The sequence below is a fragment of the Monodon monoceros genome, unplaced genomic scaffold, assembly GCF_005190385.1.
Source record: "Monodon monoceros isolate NGI ecotype Baffin Bay Population unplaced genomic scaffold, NGI_Narwhal_1 Super_Scaffold_10, whole genome shotgun sequence".
Lineage (NCBI taxonomy): Eukaryota > Metazoa > Chordata > Mammalia > Artiodactyla > Monodontidae > Monodon > Monodon monoceros.
Window position 1 is genome coordinate 28,771,263 of NW_021703766.1, and position 23,108 is coordinate 28,794,370.

The window sequence follows — 23,108 nt, forward strand, 5'->3', positions numbered from 1 at the left end:
GACCTGTCACTAGAACTAGTCCTCCTGCCTCCTGAGTCACGCTTCTGAATCCTCTCAGGGACTGAAGCACTTTAGGGACATGAACCAGTGGCCGTGCGTGGCTTCTCGGACCTTGGTGCAGCCCCTTCCCGTCGAAGCAGCCCAGAGCTTCCCTATCCCGAGCGGGAGCTGCTCTGTGAGGGCTTTGCCTCCACTTTGATCCTGACGACTTGGCTCACATCACCGGCGGTGCTGGGGGCTGGCTTTCTCTTGTCCCCAGAGGCCCTGCTCACTGTCTCCCCAAGGCGCTGTGCCCTGTCCTGGGCACAGATGGGCCGGGCAACCTGAACCTAGTGTCTGAGAGCAATTATCTCAGGACAGAGGACACCATCGTAAACCCAGGGTCTGGGCCTGAGGGCGGCTGGGGCCAGGCCTGCTGCTGGGAAGGGTGGTTCCGGACAACGCGTGGTCCGACTGCACGCTGCCCTTGCCTCCCCAGGCTGCTGCTCCTGCTGCCCCGTGGGCTGCGCCAAGTGTGCCCAGGCCTGCGTCTGCAAAGGGGCCTCGGACAAGTGCAGCTGCTGTGCCTGATGTCGCGGAGAGCCTGCCCCGGGTGTCAACGGAGCAAGCAGGACACACCTGCGTGTTACCGTTTTTCACACAACCGGACCTGACGCTACATTCCTTTTTCTGTGAAATATGTGAGCTGTAATAAAAGCTGTTGACTTTATTCTGGCTCTGTCTTCCTTGGTCTGTCTTGGACAGAGAGACTCCGTGCCCATCAGGGCTGGCGTGGGGAACTGGGCTGGACGTGCAGAGGCCTCGGCTCTGGACCAAAGAGTACCCCCCCACACACACACCCCACACCCCCAACACTCACACACACTGAGCGTCTTAGCCGCTTAGGTTAATTTGAGCTTCCGTGTCTCAGCTCCAAAGGATACCCTCGCCAGATGACATAGGGCATTGGACACACAGAGGACACACTCCCTCTACTGCCCTTAGGAGTACGGATTGCAGAGAAAGTTGTCCATTTCTCATTTTCCTTCTCTGGGGGCCCCTGCCAAACTCAGTCCTCGGTGATGAGAGCCTGGAAAGTACCCAGAGGGGATGGAATCCCACACCCCTCTCGTGTGACTTCTGCACGGGGCTTGCGTCTAAAACACCCTGGAAAGACCTCTTTGTATCTTCTGCCACGGTTTTAACCCCGGTCAGTAAAAAGGATCGCTAAGAAAACGTGTCAAAGGACACGATATGTGACACCCAGTTCTCCCTTCAACACGTAAACCCACCTTCACAAGTGGAGAGCAATTCTGAAAATCGGACGCTCTCCTATGTTGCACATACATTGAAAGTGTGCCCGAGTCCTGGGAACACCTCACAGATGCCCCACTGTGTGGACCACACACGCCTGGAGCAGCTCTGCCCCCTGCCTCCCCACAGGGAACATCGGCCTTGGCTTGCCCAGGGCTACGGACAGGACACTCGCCACCCGTGACAGCTCCCTGCGGGGGCTTGGCTCTGAATCTTCGCAAGTTCCTCCCTAGGTCAGGCTGACATCTTCCCTTCCCTCAAAGTCCAGCCCGTGGCTACCCGACAGCCCGAAAGAAAGTGATTTGGATTTGGTGGGAATTTCCCAGCTGTTTCCCTGAGACTTGGTTGCAGAAGAAGGACTCCATGTGTTCCTCGGCAGAGTGATGGTGGTGCTGCAGTGCGGGGGGGCCTGGTGGGGTTTATTAGCAACAAGTGTGTGCTGAGGGAACAGGTAGTGTATTTCAGGTGTTGGGCCCCCTGGCGGTCTGGGGAGGGAACTGCTATCTGATGGGCGCTCTGAGAGAAAGAGGAGACACGTGGCTCAGAAGCCAGGACCAAGATGGGCCACAGGTGCCCCGAGTGCAGAGGGCATTTCGGGAGCCGGCCCGTGCTGCGTGCGTGGGCGTTGGTGTCAGGCACTCAGGTTCACAGCCACCATGCCACTTCCTGACCTGGCAAGTCACCGCTACTCTCTGAGATCTCATTTCCTCCTTTCGATACAAAAGATTAATTTCAAGGAGGGGGAATAAGCGAGACTGTGGCCTGGCTCCTAGCTCGGGCTTCCCGAACGGTGTCCTGTATGATCGCTCTCTCCACACTGACATTTGCGCACAGAGAATCCTTGAGCTCCCCACAAGCTCCTGGAGAAAGGCTCCCTGGTTTGCAAGCAAGCTCATGGTGAGGGCAGAGGTGGATAGGAACCTTGCTTATCCAGTGCCAGAGGGCGTGGCGATGTCCTCCAACAAGCCCCGTGGAACGAGTCACCGCCACAGCACTTGGACAGACTCGGTGAACCTGCGTGGTCTGGAGCGATGGTGCCAATTCCACAGAGGTTAAGCAACCTACCCAAGGGCACACAGCCTATACTCAGAGGACTAAACCTACCCTGCAGCTGTCTCACCTCCCGGCCACAGGGTGCCGGTTATGACATCACTGGAGGCTGAATCCGGCCTCTCCTTTTTCAGGGCTGCAAGGGTCTTCGGAGACAGTCCAGCTGCGCTCCTGGCTGCAGAGGTGGGCGGCTGAAGCCCAGAGAGGTCACAGAGCTGTGCGGAGGGTTCTGACTGCCGGCTCAGGGCTTTCCCACTGCTGCCTCTGTGCCAGGTGTTCAGTGTCCTCACCCTTCATGGGATGACGTGGTGTCCGGTTGGGCGCGGGGCTGCAGTCAGCCTGCAGGAGGGCCAGTCCCATCTGTGTCACATATAGCCATGTGACATAACCTGTCTGTGGCTCAGTCTCCTGGGCCCTAAAGGGCAAAATAATAGTGTCTGGCTCTCGGGATTAAAGAACTGAATACATGCAAAGAAGGTCAGAATATACTGGGCACTCAGTGAGTAATCTACCACATCACCCATTCATTCATTTATCTATTTATTTATTTGCTATCATCAGCCTAGGAGACATTGTCCTCCTTCCAGGCACGCAAGCAAGGACGGTGTGTTTAGCTCTGTGCTCTGGGCCGTCCCCATCCACCCTGTGAGCGTGGGACCAGTTCCCCCGACGGGGTTATCCTGCCTTCACGCAAAGAGCCGTTGACGCTACAGATAGAAAGCCGTGAGGAACACGGTCCGTGCCCTCCTCACAGACACAGAAGGATCCTGCCATTCCTGCTGTCACCTGCATCAGGATTTCCTTACCATTTTCTTTTCAGTGATTTTCTGAAACACGTTATACCAAAAGAAACCTCTTGAACACTACTGAAGGAGAGAGTCAGAAGGCAGCCACAGAATCATAAATACACTCCTACTGTGTCACCTTGGTCGCCCCCAGGACTGAGCTGGACATGGTGGAGACGGGCTGAGGACGCAGCTCTGGGCCAAAGGGGAGCTTTCTCACTGACTCCCTCTTTCAGCTGCGAAGCGACAAAAACACAGAAGCAGGGCACCACTCCCCAGCACTGTGTGCCTGCCTCAGTAGCCTCCTTGTACTGTAGGTACTTTGGCCTTTGGGAAACGGGCTCCTGACTGCTGTCTCCCTTCCCGGTTGGTGTGACAACTCAAAGAGCAAAAGTGACTAACAAGGCTTGGCATGGACTCCACGGTGAGTAACTGTCAGGACTGCTCAAAGGGAACTATCCACTTGTCTCGCTTTGCTACGTAACGCCAGGTCTGCCCATCCCCTACAACGATGCCGTCCCTGGGGAAGCGTCCCATGATTAGGGAACCTCCACCCTGGCGTGGGGGTGGACCGGCTACAGTGACGAGCGCCCCTGGAAAGTTTAGGCAAAGAAGCCCCCGGAGAAATGAGCCACGATCCCTCCAGGAAAGGAAAACACAAGTGGCGACTCGCGGCTGAAGCCCATGTTCACCGCGCTGCGCTTACAGGAGGCGGTACCGGAAAAATGCTTCCAAAGGACCGTGGTGGGGACCGGGGCTGGCAACGCCTGGGGACACATGGATGGGGTCGGCGAAACGGTGGTGAGGGTCACACCCGCCTGCGCTCTCTGACACCGCTCCCCGGCTCCAGCCAAGCCAGGGGACACGAGCGGGAGGCGGGGGCTGTTCTCAGGCTGCAGGAAACGGCGACCCGGAGGCCGGCGGCGCGGGGCCTGGGGCGGGGAAGGCCGGAGGACGCGGGAGCCGGATTCCTGCACAGCCCGCCAACACGGTGGCTGCTCCCGTCGGGCACATTGGGAAGGGGCGGCCAGGGGGCTGGGACACCGCTTACCGCACGGCACCCGGTTCCTCCGCTCCAGCCGGCACCGAAGGGGAACCGTGCGCTCGGCCCCGCCTGTTGCTCACAGCCCGGCCCAGGGCGCGGCGGGCGGCGCGGGCGCGGACCCGCGGGGCGGGTGCAAGGCGGGGGCGGGGCCTCTGCGCCCGGGCCGCCTCCTCGGCCTATAACCGAGCCCCCGGGCTCCTCGCTCCCACACGGCCCCCACCGGACCCGTGAAGCGGCTTCGCCCCTTGCTTTGGACCTCGGGCCTCACTTCTCCTCCACATGGACCCCAAGTGCTCCTGCCCCACTGGTAAGGGAGCCCTGGCTTTGAGCCTTAGGATGCCCCCTTCCCAGGCACAGGACGAGAAGGGAGGGCTTTGAGTTTGAGCTCGGGAGGACTCCTGTCACGGGTCCAGGGCTTTCTTGGTAGCCAGGCTCCTGAGGGCACGTCAGTCTCCCTTTGCCTCTCTGTTGACGCTGAGGGCACGGAGGCTCCAGGCTGTCCTTCTTGAGGTCACCCAGCAGGTCAGGGGATTGCTAGACCGGGACCCAGTGTTTGCAGGAGGCCTCGGAGCTGCCAGGACTTGATGGGAGGAGCGGACGCTGCCTCTTTGGGGTTCAGGCCGTGGGCCCCGGCCCCCAGCCCCAGTCGGCCTGGGCTGGGTCTGGAGCCCGGGACCTTCCCTGTGGAGTCCCATCAGGAGGGGACCTACTCTCCTCGGACCAGAAGAGAGGAGCTGGGGCTTCTCTATCCGCCTGAGTGGACACGAGCTCCCAGGGCTGGGTCCTGACAGAGGAGGAGGGCTCAGGGAGGCATCGCTGCTGACCGTCTGCTGTAGCTCCTGCATCCCTGTCCCTGCTCACTGCTGGCCTTTCCCTTCCCGGCAGGCGGCTCCTGCGGCTGCGCTGGCTCCTGCACCTGCAAAGCCTGCAGATGCACCTCCTGCACGAAGAGTGAGTGTGCGGGGCCTTCTCTGGGAATGCGGGGTCTGGGCTGAGTGCGAGGAGGGAGCCCAGAGCTCAGCAGGCAGGCAGGCAGGAGCAGGACAGTGACCAAACTTCCCCGCACCCCCCTCACCAGGAAGGGATTCACAATCAGAGCTGGAATCACCTTCGGCGTGACCGAGACCCAGGCGCGCACTAGAGAACAGGGAGACTGAGGCCCAGACGGGTCACCGACAAACCACCTCAGACCTGTCACTAGAACTAGTCCTCCTGCCTCCTGAGTCACGCTTCTGAATCCTCTCAGGGACTGAAGCACTTTAGGGACATGAACCAGTGGCCGTGCGTGGCTTCTCGGACCTTGGTGCAGCCCCTTCCTGTCGAAGCAGCCCAGAGCTTCCCTATCCCGAGCGGGAGCTGCTCTGTGAGGGCTTTGCCTCCACTTTGATCCTGAGGACTTGGCTCACATCACCGGCGGTGCTGGGGGCTGGCTTTCTCTTGTCCCCAGAGGCCCTGCTCACTGTCTCCCCAAGGCGCTGTGCCCTGTCCTGGGCACAGATGGGCCGGGCAACCTGAACCTAGTGTCTGAGAGCAATTATCTCAGGACAGAGGACACCATCGTAAACCCAGGGTCTGGGCCTGAGGGCGGCTGGGGCCAGGCCTGCTGCTGGGAAGGGTGGTTCCGGACAACGCGTGGTCCGACTGCACGCTGCCCTTGCCTCCCCAGGCTGCTGCTCCTGCTGCCCCGTGGGCTGCGCCAAGTGTGCCCAGGCCTGCGTCTGCAAAGGGGCCTCGGACAAGTGCAGCTGCTGTGCCTGATGTCGCGGAGAGCCTGCCCCGGGTGTCAACGGAGCAAGCAGGACACACCTGCGTGTTACCGTTTTTCACACAACCGGACCTGACGCTACATTCCTTTTTCTATGAAATATGTGAGTTGTAATAAAAGCTGTTGACTTTGTTCTGGCTCTGTCTTCCTTGGTCTGTCTTGGACAGAGAGACTCCGTGCCCATCAGGGCTGGCGTGGGGAACTGGGCTGGACGTGCAGAGGCCTCGGCTCTGGACCAAAGAGTACCCCCCCCACACACACCCCACACCCCCAACACTCACACACACTGAGCGTCTTAGCCGCTTAGGTTAATTTGAGCTTCCGTGTCTCAGCTCCAAAGGATACCCTCGCCAGATGACATAGGGCATTGGACACACAGAGGACACGCTCCCTCTACTGCCCTTAGGAGTACGGATTGCAGAGAAAGGTGTCCATTTCTCATTTTCCTTCTCTGGGGGCCCCTGCCAAACTCAGTCCTCGGTGATGAGAGCCTGGAAAGTACCCAGAGGGGATGGAATCCCACACCCCTCTCGTGTGGCTTCTGCACGGGGCTTGCGTCTAAAACACCCTGGAAAGACCTCTTCGTATCTTCTGCCACGGTTTTAACCCCGGTCAGTAAAAAGGATCGCTAAGAAAACGTGTCAAAGGACACGATATGTGACACCCAGTTCTCCCTTCAACACGTAAACCCACCTTCACACGTGGAGAGCAATTCTGAAAATCGGACGCTCTCCTATGTTGCACATACATTGAAAGTGTGCCCGAGTCCTGGGAACACCTCACAGATGCCCCACTGTGTGGACCACACACGCCTGGAGCAGCTCTGCCCCCTGCCTCCCCACAGGGAACATCGGCCTTGGCTTGCCCAGGGCTACGGACAGGACACTCGCCACCCGTGACAGCTCCCTGCGGGGGCTTGGCTCTGAATCTTCGCAAGTTCCTCCCTAGGTCAGGCTGACATCTTCCCTTCCCTCAAAGTCCAGCCCGTGGCTACCCGACAGCACGAAAGAAAGTGATTTGGATTTGGTGAGAATTTCCCAGCTGTTTCCCTGAGACTTGGTTGCAGAAGAAGGACTCCATGTGTTCCTCGGCAGAGTGATGGTGGTGCTGCAGTGCGGGGGGCCTGGTGGGGTTTATTAGCAACAAGTGTGTGCTGAGGGAACAGGTAGTGTATTTCAGGTGTTGGGCCCCCTGGCGGTCTGGGGAGGGAACTGCTATCTGATGGGCGCTCTGAGAGAAAGAGGAGACACGTGGCTCAGAAGCCAGGACCAAGATGGGCCACAGGTGCCCCGAGTGCAGAGGGCATTTCGGGAGCCGGCCCGTGCTGCGTGCGTGGGCGTTGGTGTCAGGCACTCAGGTTCACAGCCACCATGCCACTTCCTGACCTGGCAAGTCACCGCTACTCTCTGAGATCTCATTTCCTCCTTTCGATACAAAAGATTAATTTCAAGGAGGGGGAATAAGCGAGACTGTGGCCTGGCTCCTAGCTCGGGCTTCCCGAACGGTGTCCTGTATGATCGCTCTCTCCACACTGACATTTGCGCACAGAGAATCCTTGAGCTCCCCACAAGCTCCTGGAGAAAGGCTCCCTGGTTTGCAAGCAAGCTCATGGTGAGGGCAGAGGTGGATAGGAACCTTGCTTATCCAGTGCCAGAGGGCGTGGCGATGTCCTCCAACAAGCCCCGTGGAACGAGTCACCGTACAGCATCTGGATAGACTCCATCCTTCTCAACAGCAGGCCTGGCCCCAGTTACCCTCAGGCCGAGACACTGAGTTTACGATGGTGTCCTCTGTCCTGAGATAATTGCTCTCTGACAGTAGGTTCAGTTTGCCCGGCCCATCTGTGCCCAGGATAGGGCACAGAGCCTTGGAGAGACACTGAGCAGGGCCTCTAGGGACAAGAGAAAGCCAGCCCCCAGCACCATGCCGTGAGCCTGCAAGGTCTGAAGCATTTGTGCCAATTCCAGAGAGGTTAAGCAACCTACCCAAGGGCACACAGCCTATACTCAGAGGACTAAACCTACCCTGCAGCTGTCTCACCTCCCGGCCACAGGGTGCCGGTTATGACATCACTGGAGGCTGAATCCGGCCTCTCCTTTTTCAGGGCTGCAAGGGTCTTCGGAGACAGTCCAGCTGCGCTCCTGGCTGCAGAGGTGGGCGGCTGAAGCCCAGAGAGGTCACAGAGCTGTGCGGAGGGTTCTGACTGCCGGCTCAGGGCTTTCCCACTGCTGCCTCTGTGCTAGGTGTTCAATTTTCTCATCTTTCACGGGATGACATGGTGTCCGGTTGGGTTGGCGGCTGCAGTCAGCCTGCAGGAGGGCCAGTCCCACATGTGTTCATTACTGACAGGTGACATAACCTCTCTGGTCATTCTCCTCTGCTACAAAAGTGTAAAATAATAGCGCCTGATTATTTAAAAATTTATCTATGCAACAAATTATGATGTCAGAATTTAATAGGATTTAAGAATTTAATAGATGCAACAATATTAGGTTTAAGCCTGGCACACAGTAAGTAACCAAAGTATTAGCTATTACTTTATTATTATCAGTCATATTTTAGGCGATATTTTCCTACTTACAAACCAGTAAGGCAGGGCTGCTGTGCATAGCTGTGTGTTTTGTGTCGTCCTCATCAATCACGTGAGCATGTGCCAATTCGCAGAAAGGGTTATCATCTTTCCCAGAAAAGCGGAGTCGGCACTTGAGATATAAAGCCATGAGCAAGCCTGTCCCTGTCCTTCAAAAAGTTGCAGGAGGATGCCTACCATTTCTGCTGTCACCTGCACTAGGATTTTACTTAACATTTTGTTTTTCTTTTTAAAATAAATTTATTTTTATTTATTTTTGACTGCAGTGGGTCTTCGTTGCTGCACACGGGCTTTCTTTAGTTGCGGCGAGCGGGGGCTCCTCTTCGTTGTGGTGCACGGGCTTCTCACTGTGGTGGCTTCTCTAGTTGCGGAGCATGGCCCCTAGGCACTTGGCCTTCCGTACTTGCGGTGTGTGGGCTCAGTTGTGGTGCACGGGCTTAGTTGCTCCACAGCATGTGGGATCTTCTTGGACCAGGGCTCGAACCCGTTTCGCCTGCATTGGCAGGCGAATTCTTAACCACTGCGCCACCAGAGAAGCCCAGGATTTCCTATACGTATATAAAGTTCTAAAATTTTCCTTTTCCTCAGCCACAATAGGTCTTTCCCAGGGCCCCAAGGGAAGTGGGTTTGCTGACCTTTCTTCAGTGGTTTGGGGATTTTATTTTTTCATAGAGAAGTGTCTGAGCAGAGCTTGAAGCCTGCACCCTTGAGGCAGGTTTTCTCTCGTCTTACTACCTGTTCCCAGTATTTCTCACGGGTCCCTGATAGAGGTCCATGGAGAAGGGCCTGTAACAAGTGTAAATTCCCTGTGGGTGTGTGGTTTTTAGGATTTCATACTCTCATACTTGCCCACATTTGGCCTTTAGCCCTTGATTCGAATTTTAAGAGTAATTGTACTCACACATATGGTGACTCCATCTTCCACCTGTCTCCAGATGGTAAGACAGTGTTCACTTCCCATCTCTCCTCCAAAGTTCCAGTCTTCCCCGAGATTTCAGGGTAATTGTTTGCCTTGCAACCTCTTTGAATGAGTCAGAGAAAGTCATGATTTTGAGGATAATCCACTTTTTTCTTTCTGTTAAGGTGGGAGTGGCATTCCTTAGAGCTTTCTATATCCCGGGAGCCAGAAGTCACCCCAGGGATTCTGAAAGAGTCAGTTTTCACGTGACACTTCAGGGACTCACTTCAAGGTGGTCACTGCTTGGACCTGATGTGGTCCAGGCTGCAGAAAGGGTTCAGAGGAACTGCTGGAAGAGACGGCCTCAGGGAGGGGCCTGGGAGGATACTGTGTAAGTTGAAGAAAGAATTGTAGACCTGTGGGAGAGTCAGTAAGAGCCACACAACAGTCCCACAGTGTCACCATGGCAAGTCCCCCTCCTTCCCACTCCAGGTACATCCTCGGTCTGTGCCCCCTCCATGTCTACAGGTGGCTCCACATGGAGGAGAGGGACACTGCACTCTGGTTCCCTCACATCCACTTACTGGAGTTGTTGACGGCCCAGAGACATGGAGCAGATGCAGTGTCCCCCTCAGCCCCTCCCAGGGCCCAGCCTACTGGACTCTTCCTGTCCAGAGGCCAAGCCAGAGCTGCCCGAGTCACCTTCCTGCCAGTGGTGCCCTCTCTCATCCTTCTCTTGCTAATAAGGATGACTTACTTCCAGCCCAAGACAAAGACACTGACTTGGTCTCCAAAAGAACATTTATTTCCAAAATTGAGGCCACAGAAACAGAAATTCCCCCTCCCTGACCTCTGCTACTCCCATCAGATAATTCCCCAGCCTCCACAATAAGATGCCTCTTTGGCCCACAAACACCTTCTATAGAATACCCCTGTCTGGGGTCCCACAAGCCCCCAAGGCCAGCTGAGCCTCCCGTTCACAGCTCAGCATGTTTTAACTGGGGTGGCTTCTTTGCTGCCTCCTTGGACAGGAGCTCGTTCCAGAAAGCCACTTCCTTGTCTTTCAGCTTCTCGGCTGCCTGGGTGGTGACGCCAATCTGAAGGTACCCTTCTTTCTGGTCATATACTGGCCAAGGGGGAAGCCCCTCCCCGTTGGGATTCCTGGGAACAGAATCACATAGAAATTCCCCAAAGCTACTGTGTGGCCCCAACAACCCTCAGAGATTGTCAGGGACCCCCTGGCTTCATCTCTGCCAAAGGCTCATACGCCTCCAGAGACAGGAGGCTGACCATCTCCTGGGCAGCCTGTCCACTGAGGGAGCTCTCACGTCAGGGGCCACAGGGCGGGGAGTTTACCCAGCACACGTTGAATCTCCTCCCACCCAGCAGACACGCCCTGCCCCTTCCCAACCCTGCATCGTCTGTGCCACCAGCTCACCCGTTCCGAGCAAAGTTGGCCCAAAATTTCATCACCATCTTGCTGAGATTGGTCTCCTCTTCTGAGGCACCATCTGTGGGGAGGAGACAAAGCCATTGCTACTCAAAGTGTGGTTCAGGGGCAGCAGCAGCCCTTGAGGACTTGTTAGAAATTCAGAAACGGAGCCCTTACTCCAGACCTACTGAGTCAAAACCGCATTTTAAGAAGATCTTGGGTAATTCAAGTGCGCTTTAAGCTTGACAGTTGCTGACCTAGGTCAGGCTCAGTGAAGGGCTGTAGTCAATCCATAAACTGCCTGGGTCACAGGGCCACACCCCAGGGTTTCTGCTACAGTAACCCCACCTCCCAGGATACTCTCCTTTGGGTCTTTTTTCAATCTCCTACACCCACACACATTTTCATAGAATCTGAAAAATAACCAAGCTGCAAGGTCCCCAAAGAGTCACCCAACCGGAAAGTGCCCAGAGGCACTGGGTGTCATGAACAGCCCTGGGGGATGTCACACACAAGTTGTCAGTAACTGCTGAGGGTTAAGACATTGAAGACATCTGTGAAAAGTTTTCTTTAAAATATTATACTCTTAAGTGTATTAAAATATTAAAAGATATGAGTTTTAGATAGATAGATGGTTGGATAGACAGACACATATTAGTCCTGATTCAAGGTTAAGAGCAATTCTAACCTTACTCTCACGTACCTTCTGATATGCCCTTGTGAGTGCGAAGTGAGTGGTGGCATTCTAGCCCTGAGCAGGGCCCTGCAGGTGACCCACCTCCTGTCTTACTGATGCCCAGGTCTGGATTCTTAGAGTGACCATGGATGAGGGCGCAAGGATACACATTCTCCACCATGCACATTAGAGCAAGAGAAAGGTTAGGACCCTTTGTCCTTCAACCCTGTTATGGTGAATTCAGGAAACTAAGACCTGGAGAGAAGGAGGAACTTGCCCAAGGCCACCAAACCAAGACTTGAAACCAGATCCCCTAACTCCAAGTCTGTAGTCACCAAAGGGCCATCACCTTTCAAAAATGGAGCCCCGAAGACCGAGAAGAGCTCATCCCCATGGTCCCCTATCACCGTCTTGGGTTTCATCTCTGATGAGAAGCTTGGGCGATACTGGAACTCATACATGTAAGTGGGGGCTCCGGCATCTGGAAGACATGGATTCATGCACAGTTCACTTCAGCAGATGCACACCTGGATGGTATCAAGGGCTCCAGAGGTGGGTGGGAGGGGCGCTGTGAGCCATCAGGAAATTGGGGGCATGCCTGGTCCTGAGTGAACAACAATATTAACAGCAGCTGCCCGTTGTGAGAACCAGCTGTGTGCCAGACCCTGTGTGTCCCTGCAGGAAGCCCCTGGTTATCAGCATAACAGAGAAAAACAGTTTGGGAAAAGTTCTATGACTTGCTTCGGAGTGTACTGGTGGTGGAGGTGGAACTGGATTTGAGCCAGCTATTGAATGAATGAATGTTGAAACTTTGGGGAAATTGATTCAAAATAACTATCATTATAGAGGCATTGGGTCAACACATATAAACCTCTTTGCCTATTGATGCATTCACACAGCAGAACATCTAGATACATAGTTTACGTACACAGAAATACCACGACATTTCATTGCTAACAGGTTAGTGTTCATTCCCTTGGAGAATACCTGCAGCCCGACAGGTGCCTTCTATTATGCGCATTTTTGAGCGTTTCTGGTGGTTTTCACACGTATTCCAAGAAGAGTGAAGTAAATCCAAGTTGCTAGTCTGAAAGTGCAGGTATTTAAATACAAGCCTATGCAGAAAGGGGACAGTCTATTCCTTGTGTCTCAGGAGACCACAATTCAGCATTTCCTTTTTCTCTGTCATCATACAGGTCTTGCTTCCTGCTTGGCCCGGGGAGTGTTAAGGTGGTGGCAGAAGGAAGAAGGGGCCGAGGAAGGGTACAGTTCCTCCCTCCTCCTCTCCCCTGCCCCTACGCTCACCACCCCCTCTCTAAGCCCCAGGAAGATGTCAGTTTTCCTTCTGATGCTTCAGCAGCGTTGCCCATCTTGCTCCTTCAGGGCTAAATCATGGGCCACCCGCCCGGGGAGCTCTGTGCTTTGCATTGATCATTATGCCCAGAGCGAGTGACTCTACCCGGGAAGGGTCAGGCCCCAAGTCAGACTGGCGGGGAAATATCACACTTCTTCCCTTCCTGGGGACAGAATCACATTTGGAAAATGCAGAAAAAAGGAATAAGAACAAAAAGATCACATCTAATCCCACTGCTCAGAGAAACCTCTGTTAATATTTTAGCACTTATCTCACTTATGTATATAAAATAAGGATACTATTGGATGTGTAGTTTTGTAATGACTATAATAATTTCTTCATATCATTAAATGTTTGTCCACTACATAGTGTAACAATATATGCCATCCTGACAGGAGGATGTAGAATAACTTATTTAATTGCCTCCCTTCCCCCCTCTCACTGCACTCTTGGTTTTGGAAGAAGCAATCCGTCTGTGGTTCCATAATCCAATTGGTAAACAGCTGCTTCAGGGTCAAGCAGAACTCACGGAAAGGAGGGTGTTTACCCTTTGCCTCTGCTACTCAGAAGTGTTAGAACGGAACTGAGAACCCAACCATACAAAGAAAGATCTAGTGTGAATGAGAGAACTTAATTATGGCAGCATGCTGCCCAAAAGATATTCTTTTCATTCCTCTTCTTCTTCTTCTTCTTTTTTTTTCAGTGTTTTGCCTTAAACCTCTGAGATTTATAAAAAACATTCCTACGGGGGTACTTTTCTGGTGGTCCGGTGGTTAAGACTCCATGCTCCCAGTGCAGGCGGCCCGGGTTCAATCCCTGATCAGGGAACTAGATCCCGCATGCCGCAACTAAAGATCCCGCATGCCGTAACTAAAGATCCCGCATGCCATAACTGAAGATCCTGTGTGCCACAACTAAGACCCGGCTTAGCCAAATAAATAAATATTTTAAAAAAATTCCTACAATCACAACACACGTCTTCAAAGGAAAGTAGGGCAGAGATTTCAATAATAACAATTAGGAGCAACAAGAGAAGCAGGGGGAAGGACAGAGCTAGTAATAAAAATATGCAAATTAAAACAGTGCGATGTTCTTTTTTTTGTGAGGTAGGACTTATATAAAATTGGCAGCATTATTTTTATTCTTTTAATCTGACTATCCCAAGTGAGAAAGCTAAGAAATCCACACTCTCATACACTAGAAAGCAATTTCACAAAATGTATCAAGAACTTTAAAATTCTACTACAGCCCAGCTTAATAATTTCACTTCTAGAAACCAACTCTAAGAAAATTGTTTGAGACTTGGTTAAAGATTTATGTACATAAGGCTGAGTATGATGTTTTCTGTAGCATCAAAATGAGCAGCCAGGCTAAATACCCAATAGGACAGGAATACTAAAGTAAATTTTAATCCATCATACCATGAAATAATTGCTATTTTCCATGAATTTATATTGACATTGAGGAAATGCCTACAATATAGTTGTCTATGAACATAAAATTAATTTAAAAATTATGTGTAAGACATGGAAAGGCTAATAGAAAAAAAAAAGTCAAAACTTTATAGATGGGGCTTCCCTGGTGGTGCAGTGGTTGAGAGTCCGCCTGCCGATGCAGGGGACACAGGTTTGTGCCCCGGTCCGGGAAGATCCCACATGCCGCGGGGTGGCTGGGTCCGTGAGCCATGGCCTCTGAGCCTGCGCGTCCGGAGCCTGTGCTCCGCAACGGGAGAGGCCACAACAGTGAGAGGCCCGCGTACCGAAAAAAAAACAAAAAACCAAAACTTTATAGCTGATACTTCTAGGTGAAGGAATTATGAGTAATATATAATTGCTTCTTTAATATGTTCCCATATTTTCAAAACTTTCTACAACGGTAAGATTAATTTTATACTCAGAAAACTATCAAAAACAGATTGAGAGAAATACGACAATGAAAAAATAACATTGATAAACTCTGGGAAGTGCTGGCAATAAGACCCTGAATTCAAAGTCACGGGATGTCAGATAAAAAACTCAAGTCCAGTATGGCTGGGAGCAGCATGGATGCTGAAGGGGATACTGCAAATCAAGACACGCAGCAAGAGGCAAGACCAAATTTATGAAAGAACAGATTTGACCCCAGGCAGTCCCTGGCTGGTCATCAGGACCCTAGGGAGGAAGAAATGGTAACTAGTACCTCCAAATTACTGTACTGAGTGCTCGGGGATAGAGTAAGTCAGCCACAGCTACGTTTTATTATGCTTATAAAGTCTCAAAGTTTAAAACCCTTCTAGCACCGTTAGGCAGAGAGGTCTGGACCCCAGAACCATCTCCTGGCTTGCAGACTAGGTGAATGAGGTCTCCAAGTAATGAAGGGTCCTGTGAGTAACTCAAAAGGTACCCAAAAGGGACACCTCCTCTCCAGGTAAGCTCATCCATCCCTGACCTCACACCCTACACACAGTCTTGGGTCAATGTTGGAAGGTCCTGTGGTGGACCAGCCACAGATATTGACATTCTCTAGACCACGTGGCCCCACTCTTCCAATACTCACTCCTTTCAGCTTTCTTGGTCCCAGACAACACTCCTGATCCTGTGCTTGGCCTCCCTCTACCCCCAGCTCCACTGGTTAACGAACTAGTTTGCAGATAGCTCTGACCTTGGAAACCTTCCAAGACCTATCTTCCAAGATTTCCCCTCCAGCCCCACAGACCACCACAATTCAGGTGAGGAGCCCTGTGGCAGACGCTGTCGGTGCCTCCCCATATCCCCTGCTTCCGGGCACGCTAGCCTGAGTTCCAGCTCCTGCATCCATAGCTCTTTGTCTTTGGCAGCCACAGACCACTCTGCCCATGTGTGCAACAGGTCAAAGCACCAGGGAATTAACTGCCCTTGGGAACAGCCTTCAACCAATGACTCGTCAAAGTTGGAGGATAAATACCCGAGCTCTCTTGCCACTCACTAGGGATAACCCTGAGACATGTGTTCTGCTGGTTTCCCAGAGCTCCCCAGGTCCAGGTGTCCACAGTGGATGCTTTCTTGACAGTGCAGGGTGGACTGGCTTCCTCTCCATTCATGTCACTTCTCCACTCTTCTACTGGTGTTTTCTGGGATCACCCCCCAAATAAACTCTTTGCATTTGGATCCTTTTCTCGGAGTCTGCTTCTGGTGGAAACCAAAACAGGACAGTGCCCCACCCCAGGCCAAATGCAATCAGCCTTGGATGTACGACCCTCAGCAATTCCACATATGTTTGTGCTGAGGGCTGGGCAGGACAGTCAGTGAAGCTGGAGAGGTCAGTGTCCCTCTCCCGTCCAATGTCTGGGACTCACCTCTGTGGTGACGGGCCACATTCACAGATGGGACACCAAACATCCCATCTGCAATCAAGTCCAGGAACAGGTCTTTCTTTCTGGCAGGGTCATCTGTTCCTCCTAAATACTTGTCAGCGGCCACCGTGGTCAGTTCCTCAGGGATGCTCTGAAATAGATCCAGTGAAAGTGACCACTGTTAAAGTTAAATATAAAATGGAGACCAGACTTACGAATTATCTGTGCAGAAAAAACCATTTAAGCCATGTAAGCAAAACTAACTCTAGCTTATTTCATGCACATAAGCAAAACCTAACTCAGGTTATTTTTTGTAAATCCCTCTGACAATCACAAAATAAACTAAGTCATCTCCCTAAAATAGTATGAGATAATCACTTTTAACCAGTCCCTTGCCACCTGAAAACCTCTATTGTAATAAGCAATCACTGAAAATGTTAACAACTTCCTCATTTTCACTTTATAAGCCATCCTGTAACTTCATGCCCCTGAGCTTCCTACCAGCCTTTGAAGTTGGAAGCCCCCAGGGTGTGAACTATTTTTTATGTACCATAAACTCTTACTAAATACTCTTCATTCATTTGGTGGTTTAAATTTTGCTATTTCTGGATTTTTGACTTCACCACCCCTGGTGAGTGACACAGTTTCTCTTCTTGTGTTAATGGTGAACTTTTTGAGCCCAGTGCAAACTTTCCCCCTCCCCCAACCCTGGGTAGTGATAAGAAAAGCAGAAAAAGTGGGGCAGAACCCCCCCAGCCCCAGTCTTCATTCTGCCATTAGTTGCTCTGCAACTGGGAACAAGCCTCTTCCCCTCTTTAGGGCTCAGCCAGTTCCTGTGATTCCTAGACTCTTACAAGGATGGGGTAGGACTTCCACACGAAGGATGTGGCCGTCTTCTGGTCCAGCTTGCCTTCAGAGAATGAGTAGCCCATGAACTGTTAAAACAAAGGTTAAGCAATTGTGAATCATCCGGTAATGACAGGAGAAACCAAAGTTACCAACAAACCAAACCAATGCAGGCTGAAGGTCACTGTCATGTCTTGATGGGCATGGGTCTATTTTTTTTTCTTTTTGAGTCTTTTATTGTTTATTTATTTATTTATTTAACATCTTTAGTGGAGTATAATTGCTTTACAATGGTGTGTTAGTTTCTGCTTTATAACAAAGTGAATCAGTTATATGTATACATATACATATGTTCCCATATCTCTTCCCTCTTCCCACCCTCCCTATCCCACCCTTCTAGGTGGTCACAAAGCACCGAGCTGATCTCCCTGTGCTATGTGGCTGCTTCTCACTAGCTATTTTACATTTGGTAGTGTATATATGTCCATGCCACCCTCTTTGTCCCAGCTTACCCTTCCCCCTCCCCATATCCTCAAGTCCATTCTCTAGTAGGTCTGCATCTTTATTCCCATCTTGCTCCTAGGTTCTTCATGACCATTTTTCTGTTTGTTTTTTAGATTCCATATATATGTGTTAGCATACGATATTTGTTTTTCTCTTTCTGACTTACTTCACTCTGTAGGGCATGGGTCTTTGATGAGTTGGGCAAAATCAATGAATCAAATGGACTTTTATATCTAGAAATCAAGGAATGCAAAGAAGATAAAGTAATTGTTAAGGGAAGCTGTCCCAGTCTTTGTGTGTGTGTGTGTATGTGTATGTATATATATGTGTGTGTGTGTGTGTGTGTGTATGCGTGCATATATATGTGTGCATATATATATATATTTAGGCTAGAGTCTCCACAGTGGTCATCAAGACACAGAGGGAAGGTTTCAGCCAGCCAAGTGTTGAAGTAGAGGGCTCTGGGGCAGAAGACACAGACCTCACAAATACCCCGCCTGTGTTAGATAACTGAGAAAGCCCCAAATCCTGCCATTATGGTTTTGGTCCTTTGGTATAACCTCTGAAATCATTCTGAAGAACTGCAGAACTCTGCACATAACAACTGCATCAAAACTCTGCACTAAGTGACTTCACCAAACTCTAGCACGGCCACAAGCAGCTTAAGGCCCTGTCCCCAGGATGACCCCAGGCCCCCTTATAAAGCTGTGTGCTGCCAGGAACATTTACCGTTTGCTCTATAGCCAAAACCTGATGATGGGCAGGTAGGTCCCTGAACCCATTCTTAGTGCAGTTACTTTAAAACCTTGTTATTATAAGTCCTTTTTCTGCCCTTTGGGATGTAAAACCACTGCTCCAACCTGTTTTCTCAAGGACCTGAGAGCCAACTTTTATAAAAGCAAACATTTGGGGGTAATTCTTGCTCTCCCCAGTCCCTGTGGAAAGATAAAGGCCTAATTTCAGCAGGAGCCTTGCTTCTACTTATACCACGGCCTCCTGTCATAAAGAGAGAAGCTTGTTTCTTCTCCAGATAAATGCCAGCTAACAAATCCAGGTGGCCCAGTTTCATGGAGAAATCCCCCCTCCCCGCGCCCGCAGCCTTAAATAGGCTCCAGCCTTTTGTTTCAGGGATTTGGGTTCAGTTTACAATTGATCTTTTCCCTACAGCAAGGGTGTATCTGAATCAAATCTGTTACCACTTCAACTAGTGTCGGGCTTTGTTTATCTTTGGCAGAAGGGAAAGTACTTCCTAACTTTTAGAAGTCAATTTTAACTCAGGAGGAAGCAGGCTCCTTTGGATGTTTCCAGTTAGATGAATGAGAGTGTGAGGTGTGGGTGGGTGGAATTTATGGAGAAACTATGAAAGCACCAAGCCCAGGGAAGAGGCTGCAGGTCCCAGGTCTCACTCTCCTTAACTCCCAAACCCCTTCCCCTTTCCAGGCCTTGGGTTTCTCATCTGCCCAATGATTATCTCTACCAGCCCTCCTGGCACTGACATTTCAGGATTCTTGGATGGGAAGACAAGCAGAGAGTGTGTGGGGATGTGGGTCTCCAGGGCCGCACCACCCAGGTGACAGCTGGGCCATCGTGGAGAAGGTTTCCACGGAAACGTCAAGGTGTATGAAGGTCCCAGAGGGGGGTGCGCAGAAGGAGGGGTCCTGTGACCAGAGATGGGAGGGGTGATGTGACGGGCAGGGGAGGCGAGTCTAAGAGGCCTGCACTTTCTCACCATCGGCAGAATCCAGCCACACTCCTGCTTGTTGATTCCCACGACGTAGGGAACGGGGTGGAAATTCTTTTCAGCCAGAATCTCTTCGGGCATCTTTGGCAGCAGCACTCCGTCAAGCACGGTGGGCAGGAAAGGAGAGCTCTGGGGAAGAGGGCAGCGTCGCGTCTGTGCTTCCCCTTCGAGGTCACACCCGCGTCCCCCTCTCCACCTGCCTGAGCTCACAGCCGGCATCGCAGACCTGCGTGCCCATGGGCGGTGGCCACACACTCAGGGTCCTAACAAAGGGGGCTAAGTCTGTGGACCCCAGAGGGCAGAACTCTGACCAGGGCCAACAGTGGTTAGGTGATGCGGGCAGATCTTCACTCAAGTTGGTATAAACTATATAACATTTAATTTGAAGGGTGTGTATATCTATATGCATCTCTCCATCTATAGTCAGTTCTTGTAAGCATCTTACCTCTCTGGGGTCTCCGTGTAAATCAAGAGTGAAAAATTTCTGTGAAGACAAAGGCAGAGGCTGTGGGTGAGAAGGCTTCCTGAGAGCAAAGCTGATCCTGTGAGCTGTGTGTCAAAGGTATCAAGTCCTCCCTCCTGGTGCCACCCTGGCTGGGCTGAAAGGAAGTGGGCAGGGCACCAGCTCCCCTGGGCATGAGCACAGGGTGCAGGTATGGGATGGGCGAGGGGAGCTCTGGAGAGGACTGCTGCTTGTGCCTGCCCTGCCCTGCACCCATTTCCTCTTCTTGTTCCTCCAGGCAAAAACATCCCAATTTTCCTTCGGGGGACTCCCTCTTCCCCAGTCTCACTCCATGATTCCAGGCATCTATATGTGACCTGAGGTGCACCATCTCCCTGAAGACAGGGATTACTTCAGGGATGGACATGTGCCCATGTCAGTTCAATAGAGTGTACCTAAACCTTTCGCTGGAACTATTGGGAGAGGGTTTCTAAGCAGATGGGACGTAAGTCTCGAATACTGTCGCTGTCTAACCTCCCCAGGGGACAAATCTGCCTGAGAGTGAAGCCAGCACGGAGAGGTAAAAAGCTGAGGGGTAGAGACGGAGTCTTGATGATATCATACGTGCATCTGGATCCGGACATGCCTGAAGCCATCAACTCCTGGACTTTTCAGTTAGTTACCTGAAGATTCTGTTACAACATACACCCTTCTCTTCTCAAGTCACTTCGAGATGAGTTTTCTCCTCCTGCATTAGAAAATCCTGACTCATACAAGCTCACTGAAATTCACCCCACCCCACACTTCTCTTTGTTGTGAGTTCACCAAGATTGTGCTGATTTTATTGTGACACTGCAGCTAACAGTCCTGACCGGTATGCAGGAAGTCCCAGTAAGGGTCCCTCCGTTATGGGTTGTAGCCCCGCAATCCAGGTGTGCGTGTGTGCGCGTGCACACCCACGTGTGTTATTGGGGAGAGAGGATAATCATGGAAACACTTCCACGTGATCTCAGAAGATCTCAGAAGGATAACATGGGCTCTTAGGTTCTCTGGATTCTCCCAAAGTCACCGACTCTCCCCTTATAAGCGGATCTCTTGTGCCACATGGAGAATTGCTGAAATAAATTTACCTCTTTCCAGGCATCAGAAAACAGTTGTGTTTTTATCTTTGAGCACATTGGTCACCTTATTTGAGCCTGAGAAGCCAGGATCCAAGGCTACCTTGGACTTAACCCATGGAAACAGAGCAGACTCCAGTGCTGGAGGCTGGCCGCTGGGGGTCCAGAAGCATCCTCAGGGGTCCAGGGTCCAGACTCTCCCCTTATAAGCGGACCTTATAAGTGGTGATCTCTGGGTATCTGTTGTGCTGTAGCTTCCTGTGATGACCCACTACCATAGCCATCCACCAATCCTGAAATGTCACCTTCTCTGTGAAGCATCCCTGCTTTTACTATAATGAATGCGTCCCCTCTCTGTATTCCCACCACACTTAATCCACTAAGTATAGGGGCGTGTTTCTCCTTGAATAGTTCCTTATGAGCAGGGACTATATCCAGTTATGTCTGCATCACCCAAGCTGTTACCTCCCCCCATACACTTAGCAAAGACAGATGGATGGGTGGAGGGAATTAGTCAATACTTGGAGTATTGAGTTGGGGGGATAAGTGGATAGATGGATGATAGCTAGCAGACTAGGTGATGGACGGGTCACTGATTTTAGAGAGATGGATGATGAAATACAGATATATGAATGATTGATAACAGATGAATGAATGTTATAGATGAGTTGACATTAGATTGATGAAAAGATACTGATGAATTGGATTCACTGGTGGATGGACGGATGTATAATAAGATGATGAATGAATGGATGGATGAATAGGTGGATGGATGGTTGGGTGGATGAATGGGTAGATATACGATTATGTGAGAATCACTACTGAGGCAGACGTGCAGAAAATCTAGAAAATTGGGCCACCACTGGATGATAATTGAGGTGGTTTCTAAATTAACCAAGACAATTGTGACAACCTTTCTGAAAAGCTTTGTTCTGAATATCCCCATTCCCCAAAATTCAGGATGGTAATCACCTCTGAGAATGTGTAATGTTTAATTTCTTAAAAATCTATCAGATTCCACTTATATGAATGAATCTAGGATGGGCAAATTCATAGACAGAAAGTAGATTAGAGGTTTCCAGAGACTGGGGGGAAGGGGAGAAGACAGAGTAACTGTTTAAAGAGGTAGGGATTTTTTGTTTGGGATGATGAAAAGTTTTGGAAATAGTGGTGATGGTTGCACAGTACTATGAGTGTAATTAATGCCATTGAATTGTACACTTAAAATGATTAAAATGGTAAATTGTATGTGACACATATATATTTACAATAAAGAAAATAGTCACATATAAAAAAATCTATCAGAAAAACAAGATTGGAAAAAGTAAGTTTTGATAGATATGAGGAGTTATTACACAGTTGTTCATTATGTTATTTTTTGTCTTTGCTAACATCTGAGTTATTCCATAATAAAAAAGAAAGAAGGAAATTCCCCATTCAGATCCAGTCTGACACTGCTCTTGAGAGGTGAGAAACTGTCCCAGGTAGTTTTTCCAGGGCAAGGGGATAGGTGAAATGATGAAGCCTGGGGCCATGTTCACAGGACGGGGAGCTTGTGTGGCTATGAGAGTGGATGTACTCACCATCTTCAGCGTTATCTCCAAGAGCTCGTCCTCTGTCTTCTGGCGCAGGCAGTGAACAAGGACAGCTGAGGTGGTGCTTTTACACCCAGCAAAGACAGCAATTTTCTGCAGAGATCACAGGTGACAGCAGAATTCAAAAGCCCTGTCTCTTCCCTCCATCAATAAAGAGATGTTCTGTTCCAACCTCAATTTCTGAAGTCAACACATGGTAGCGAAGATACTCTAGACCAGTATGTCCTGGATCCCAGACGTGCCAATTATACTCCTCAGCCTCTGCTGCCTTATCTCTGTTCAAGTGGACACAATGACCTCAAAGCTGAACATCTAAAGAGAGGCAGCGCGGAGTGGGGCTTGAGAGCATGGAATCCAGAATCCCACTGATTTCAAATCTCAGCTCATCCAATTAATAGCCTTTTGGCCTCAGGCTAGACACTTGCAAAGTGCAGCCAGAGGGGAAGAGGCAGAAGGAGAGAAATCAGGCTCCATGATGGCGGGACCATGGAGAGTGCACATGGGCTGCCCAGAGCCTGGTCCAGTGTCTGACATACAATCAATGCTCAGTATGTATTTGGTGAAAAATTAAATAAAAAGGGACATGAAGAAGTAGAGCGGAGAGAGAGAGAGAGAGAGAGAGAGAGAGAGAGAGAGAGAGAGAGAGAGAGAGAGAGAGAGAGAG

At 50.9% G+C, this 23,108-nt stretch overlaps 3 protein-coding genes across 4 annotated transcripts in view; 2 read left to right on the top strand and 1 right to left on the bottom strand.

The window, feature by feature from the left end:
- LOC114889753 (metallothionein-1E-like) overlaps positions 1 to 709 on the top strand; it is a 13,510-nt gene extending 12,801 nt beyond the window's left edge. For both annotated transcript variants that reach the window (XM_029213311.1, XM_029213320.1), the window contains exon 3: positions 479 to 709. In XM_029213311.1, coding sequence (XP_029069144.1) covers positions 479 to 570 — 92 coding nt within the window. In that variant the 3' untranslated portion in view covers positions 571 to 709. The remainder of the gene's footprint in view (positions 1 to 478) is intronic.
- Positions 710 to 4,343: 3,634 nt separating this feature from the next.
- Positions 4,344 to 6,058, top strand: LOC114889765 (metallothionein-1E-like). Its single transcript, XM_029213332.1, has 3 exons — positions 4,344 to 4,480; positions 5,059 to 5,124; positions 5,840 to 6,058. The coding sequence occupies exons 1-3, from the start codon at positions 4,453 to 4,455 to the stop codon at positions 5,929 to 5,931; spliced, it is 186 nt and encodes a 61-aa protein (XP_029069165.1). The 5' UTR covers positions 4,344 to 4,452; the 3' UTR covers positions 5,932 to 6,058.
- Positions 6,059 to 10,209: 4,151 nt separating this feature from the next.
- Positions 10,210 to 23,108, bottom strand: part of LOC114885269 (liver carboxylesterase-like) — a 33,524-nt gene continuing 20,625 nt past the window's right edge. Inside the window, exons 6-13 of the mRNA XM_029204921.1 lie at positions 22,433 to 22,537; positions 19,735 to 19,773; positions 19,278 to 19,418; positions 17,053 to 17,133; positions 16,202 to 16,349; positions 11,884 to 12,015; positions 10,865 to 10,937; positions 10,210 to 10,587 (exon numbers count right to left, since the gene is read on the bottom strand). Coding sequence (XP_029060754.1) covers positions 10,404 to 10,587; positions 10,865 to 10,937; positions 11,884 to 12,015; positions 16,202 to 16,349; positions 17,053 to 17,133; positions 19,278 to 19,418; positions 19,735 to 19,773; positions 22,433 to 22,537 — 903 coding nt within the window. The 3' untranslated portion in view covers positions 10,210 to 10,403. The remainder of the gene's footprint in view (positions 10,588 to 10,864; positions 10,938 to 11,883; positions 12,016 to 16,201; positions 16,350 to 17,052; positions 17,134 to 19,277; positions 19,419 to 19,734; positions 19,774 to 22,432; positions 22,538 to 23,108) is intronic.

Bases quoted from the DNA above. Each gene is read 5' to 3' on its own strand.
- LOC114889765 (XM_029213332.1), top strand. From the start codon at position 4,453: ATGGACCCCAAGTGCTCCTGCCCCACTG. The intron at 4,481-5,058 runs GTAAGGGAGCCC...CCTTCCCGGCAG, and splicing joins CAAGTGCTCCTGCCCCACTG to GCGGCTCCTGCGGCTGCGCT. The intron at 5,125-5,839 runs GTGAGTGTGCGG...TTGCCTCCCCAG, and splicing joins ATGCACCTCCTGCACGAAGA to GCTGCTGCTCCTGCTGCCCC.